The sequence below is a fragment of the Cynocephalus volans genome, chromosome 6 (genome assembly GCF_027409185.1).
Source record: "Cynocephalus volans isolate mCynVol1 chromosome 6, mCynVol1.pri, whole genome shotgun sequence".
NCBI classification, from domain to species: Eukaryota; Metazoa; Chordata; class Mammalia; order Dermoptera; family Cynocephalidae; genus Cynocephalus; species Cynocephalus volans.
In genome coordinates this window covers 32,746,693-32,752,692 of record NC_084465.1, presented here as the reverse complement: position 1 = coordinate 32,752,692, position 6,000 = coordinate 32,746,693, and the positions used below count along the sequence as shown (strand labels likewise).

The following is a 6,000-nucleotide window of genomic DNA, read 5'->3' as shown; positions in this document are numbered from 1 at the left end:
TTTCCTTTATTTCTTTCCTGCCTTTTAGCAGGGAGGGTTGGGAGTTAATTGAAATTTTTCTTCCAACAGTTCTTAGTTCTTACTACTAGTTTGAGAGATATTTATTTGTGTTCTTTTCCTGGCTATCTTAAAAGTGCTAACACAAAATAACACATTCTAAAGTTAAGTATTATTTCTATCCTTCTCCTGAAAGAGGTAACAATCTCAGAATGCTTCGAAACTCCTTTGGGCCTTACATATGCTTTTCCAGTATGTTAATTTTATTTTTTTTCAGCCCATATGTTTACCAGTTTGTTTTCTTACCATTTCATGTTGTGGCATATATCTTCCTTCTTGAATTATTTTTCTTCCTTTGATACATCCAGTCGAAGTGCCTTAGTGAGCTTTGGTTGATGGTAAACTCTCTCAGTTTTAGTTGGTTTGAAATTTCCTTATTATCCTTTTATTCTTGAAATATTTTCTAAATCTACAATTCTAGGCTGATGGTTCTTTCAGCACTTGGTGATACTCATCTGTCCTCTAAACTGTGTGACACACCCTCAATCTAATTGCAGTTCCTAATATATAATCTGTCTTCTTTCTTTCTTTCTTAAGATCTTTTCTTTCTCTTTGGTATTCTATGATTCACCATCATATAGGCGAGTGTGAATTTCCATTTTTTAGAAAAAATCCTGCTTTGAACACGTCTCTTGAAGATCTTGATTGATTCTTTTATTAATATTAAAAATTCTCGGCCACTATTTTTAATGATTGTGTCTCCCTCATTCTTTTTGTTATGTACTTCTAGAATTCTGATTAAACATATGTTACATTTCTCATTCTCACTTGATTTTTTTAAATCTCCCTTTCAGAGTTGCATTTCTTTGTCTCTGTGCAATATTCTATTTTTTTTTTTTTTTTTTTGGACTGTGTGTTCAAGTTCACACACTATTTTTTCTGGTTTGCATAGTATGCTATTTAGCATATTTATTAAGTTTTAAATTTAAATTGTTATACTTTTCATTTCTAAAATTTCTATTTGATGCCTTTTCAGATTTCTCTGGTCACTCTTCACAGTCTCTTGCTGCTTATTGTATTTGGTTTTATTGCTGACCTAACAAATTACTACAAATTTAGTGGCTGAAAAGAATATTCATTATTATCTTAAAGTTTTTGTAGATTTGAAGTCCAAAACAAGTCTCAAAGGACTAAAATCATGGTGTCTGCAGGGCTGCATTCCTTGCTGGATGATCTTAGGAGGGAGAATCTGCCCCTAGGCTCATGCAGATTGTTGGCAGAATTCAGTTCCATGCAACCATAGAATTGAGGCCCTTGCTCCCTTGCCGGTTTTCAGCTCATTCTCACTTATTAGAGGTTGCCTGCACTCCTTGGTTCATGACCCCTTTCATCGTCAAAGCGAGTAGTGGTGGGTCAAGTCCTCATGCTTCAAATTCCCTGATTTCCCATTCCATTTCATGTTTCCCACCCATTCTTCTGCCTTCTTCTGCTTTAAGGGCTCATAGGACTACATCGGGCACACCTGGATAATCTCTGTATTTTAAGGTCAGCTGATTAGTAACCTTAATTAAATCTGCAAAGTTCATTCACAGCAGTACCTACATTAGCATTTGAATGAATAACCAGGAGATGAAAATCTTTAGTGAACATTTTTACAACTCCACTTACCACACTGTTTCCAACTCTCTTTTATATTTTCAAACATTGTACATCATCATTTTATACTCCATATTTGATAATTATATCTGTTTTCCTTGTACTTTGGATTTTATTTCTTTTGTTTGTGTTCGTTCTTATACATTATGCTTCTTGCTGTGGTGGAGTTTATGAACAGTGATTAAATTGCACATGAAATTTAACCTTAATGATTTTTTGAATGCCTGGCTGAAGAAGGTTTACTTCTTTTGCCACGTAGCTGGGAATACCACTGACTCGGGATTATCTTAAAGTTTCAGGTTAAGTTTTCCCCAAACACAGTGGTATTGAGATCGGTATTCAGACCTACATGGTTACAAATTTTCAAGGGGATTTTATTCCCTCCACCTAGTGCATAGAACAGAACATGAAAGTTAACCTTGACGTTTCCCTCTGGAGGGAGAGTTTTTTCCTAGTTTACACTTTCAGTGAGTATATAGTCCTTTGGAATCCGAACTCTAGGTTTCCATTCAACCCCTGACTTGGTTGGGTTCTAGATTTGTCTTCTATCCCTTTCTCTCTATGTACTTATTAAGAGGCAATTTCACGATCTCTAGAAATTAGCAGTTACCACCTTCAATTCTGCTTTAATTTCTGGATTCTTGATGTGCTGCATCTTTCTCTTTTGAGGACTCCTATTATCTTCTCGCAGACACAGTGATGTATGTTATAATATATATACATATATATATACTTTTTTTTTTTGGCCTCAAGAAGATTTGTCCCCCTGGTATCAATATTGCTATACTATACTAAGGAAAGCCCCTTTACTTCTTTTTTCTTAAATCCTGTGTCTTTTTCTTTCTAGACAAATGAAGATTTCCATATTTGGAAAGACCTTTTAATTTCTGCCTCAGTTATATGCTATTCTTATTGTTTACTTCTGGACTAACCTGTTGTTAACTATACGATGGAGAACTGTGGTTTTTATATTTAGATTCCCAAAACTTACCTGATCAATTTTTACTGAGCTAAAGTGCTTTTGGGGGGAATAACAGGACTAACACTGCCCTGGAGTAATATTTTTAACTATTTTCTTTTTTAGATTGTGTTAGAGTATTAACACTGTCCCTGTTTGGTTTTACTTTTGCATTCCTAGTACAATCTTTCTCCTACTAAAAATTAAAAACAAAACCAAAACCATACATTTAATTTGTTAAAATCCATATACTTAAGCAAAGATAATAGTCATTCATTTACTAAACCAATAAAATTTTGGAACAAAAATGTCATCGTAAATATTCTTATCAAATATTTAGCCATGGCAAAGCTATAGTAATAAATCTGATGGTAATCTTTTATATACAATAAAATGTGGTACCCATGTCAAGACATAATCAATGTACCATGATATAGTTTCGTCAATTTTTGCTAATAATGTTAATTAGCTGTATTGGCTAAAACTACTTCCCCACCTCCCATGCTGAAAAGGAGAGAACAAAGTCTTGGACAGCAAGTAAGGTGAAAACACTACACATTAGAGAGAAAGGAAGTCTGAATTCTAGAGATGCTGACATGCTCGGCAGCAGTTGTGACGAGTGAAGCATTCATATGGCAATGGAGCCTTCCAAGTGCTTGCATTAACAGACAGTAAATAGCACTTAGTGAAATTGATATTATTATCTAGACAAGATACAATACTAAGTAAGATACTGGAATTTAAAGTGACAAAGATTTCTAGTTAACTTTTAAGTAGTGATCAAGATAATAACAAAATGACTATCTTTCATAGAGTGGGAGGACAAAGATTTGTTTGATCACCTGTTTAAGGTTGCCTTTTGGAAACTTTCAAAGACAGTGTGCAACCCACAATCTAAAGAGCTTGAGAACTTTGATGTAGATAGGACAAATGTGAAACAGATAAGTTAAGTCATTTTTGATATATCAACCAAACATAAAGATGTGGTCAGAGAATGTGACTCACTTAAATTTTCACTACTATTTTTCTTGTACTCACCTGGCAGCTGTAGGAAATAATTCATTAAAATTATTCAGGCTGAAATGTTGATATTATTTTCTTGAGATCTAAACTTATTCACTACAATTTGAAGTCATTTTATCTTTTCATAATATGAATGTTTTCATCATATAATTCAGCAGTGGTAAATTGAATGAATAGAAAAAGGCAGAAATGTAATAAATACTATGGAACATAAATAAATGTGTAACACATGATAAGGAAAGGAACAAGTGAATCGAATCAACATAAAATATTTAAACAAGGCAGCAATATTATATTTTAAGGCTTAAATGAACAAAGTTTTCTTTGAAAAAATGATTAATTTTGCATGGAGCAATTAATAAACATAGACAAATAATGAACATGGACAATTCATATATTTTAAATAAAGTATTATCATGTTTAAAAACCTCTTTACTATATTTAGTTTCAAGAATAATTTTATAAATAATCTTATTTGCATAAAATACAAACCAGGTCTGTAACATCGAGAAAAGTGCCAATGAAGATTGAAAATAGCAAAGATATTTTTTTTTAACCTTGTCTTCATTTTTTTATAGGATGAGAATTTCTGTGATTTAACATTTCCATCTTTTCCTAACTGCCCACATGTCCACATTATTTTGTTTTTGGTTATTGTTATTTTTTCCTTTAGTCTAATTTTGGAATGCTGTTAGACCTTACATTTTTTCACATTCTTCTGAGTGCTAAAAGGCTATTCTAGTTTTGTTTGAATGTTCAGTTTTCTTTTCTTTTTGGCTTGCCCATAAATAATTTATATTTTCTTTTGTATGTCAACGGTTTTAATTTTTTATTCTCTATTTTCCCTCTGATATTTCATTTTGATATTGATATAATAGTTATGTGACTTTTTTCTATGTCTATATACACAGTGATAATTTATTTAAATTTCTACATCTCTTTTTTTACATATAACATTATGTATTTCTGAAATAAGGTAAACACTTAAGCGAAGTTGTTATGCATATACTTAACTGCATTAATATTTTTATAGCTTTCCTTTCTATCTTTACTGTACTAATAGTGCAAATCATAGTAAACCTTATCCATATCTCTACAAAATGCATTTCTCAGTGCACTGAGATCATAAAGGTATGAATTATATTAAACTAACTATAGGGTCATGTAGAAAATAATCTTTATTCATGACTTTTTTGTTATTTAGTACATTCAGCTACAATTTTGGAATTACTAATTAAATTTCAATTTTCATACTATATGTATATATTAAGAATAACCCCACTGGATTTTTTAAATGAGGAAATGCACATATCACTTAGATTAAACTTTTTCTGCACCGCCAGATGACCATGGCTTTGGTTTTTCAGCAAATTCTCTTGAACGACACTACAGAAACATTTATTCAAGTAACTAACTAACTTGTATATTTTATTTTCTATTTTTAGCTTCATGGGAAGTTTCTGAAATAATAAATTGATGTTTGAAACTTTACACTAAACTCCAACAGTAAGATGAAGCAAAAAGCCTAATCTCTTTGAAGGTCAAGTTATAAATTATTCTTATGATGAAGCAAGATGCGATGGTCCATGAGCAAAATCTCAACCAGGGGCTTCTTGATTAAGGCACATAGATGCTCCTTGGTAACATCTCAAAAGAAATATGGACTCTGAGTTATGACAGCAGGTTTTGGGTGTTTGCTGGAACTGCAGCAGCTACACCATGACCGATTTAAGTCATGAGCCATATTTTATAGTGAATTCTTAATGGTTCCCAAAAGTTATCCCAGAAGAGTGAAAACTTTTGTGTTTGTCATGGCATGGTCTCATTGCTAATTGCAGGAGCCCAAGAAGGGTAGGTGTGGAGGTCAAACATGGGCACCATCCAGGTAGACACGCCAAGCATCACCACAGCAACACCCACAATATTAATACCAAGTCCAGCTTTAACCTTGAACAGAAAAGAACATAATTGTCAATCTCTCAAAAAAAAAAGACCTACAGGAGAATTAGAATACTATTAAAAATATTGAAGAAAGCATATACCAGATTTACACATCCTAAATAATTAATATAAATTTTGTCATTTCATAAAAGAATAGGTTTTTCTTCATTCGTATCAAAAGAGTCTGTCCCCAACTAAACACCACTTAGTTTAAGAGTCCTAGAGAGGTTCCTCTTAGAAACATACCTGAGTCATTCTGATTAGAGAAAAAGCCCCTTAAAAATCTGCCATTTCATGTTAAATCAGAATTTGAGTTTTGTGGCTTCATATTTCTCTAAATAAGGTTCAGAACATCAAATGGAAACTGTATCCTTTATATTCACCGATTATTATTAGTGCGCCCTTCAATATTCTCTGAGATTTTA

At 32.4% G+C, this 6,000-nt stretch overlaps 1 protein-coding gene across 1 annotated transcript in view; it reads right to left on the bottom strand.

The window, feature by feature from the left end:
* Positions 1-5,443: 5,443 nt before the first annotated feature.
* The window catches only part of SLC13A1 (solute carrier family 13 member 1), an 86,502-nt gene continuing 85,945 nt past the window's right edge, over positions 5,444-6,000 (bottom strand). Inside the window, exon 15 of the mRNA XM_063100957.1 lies at positions 5,444-5,581. Coding sequence (XP_062957027.1) covers positions 5,444-5,581 — 138 coding nt within the window. The remainder of the gene's footprint in view (positions 5,582-6,000) is intronic.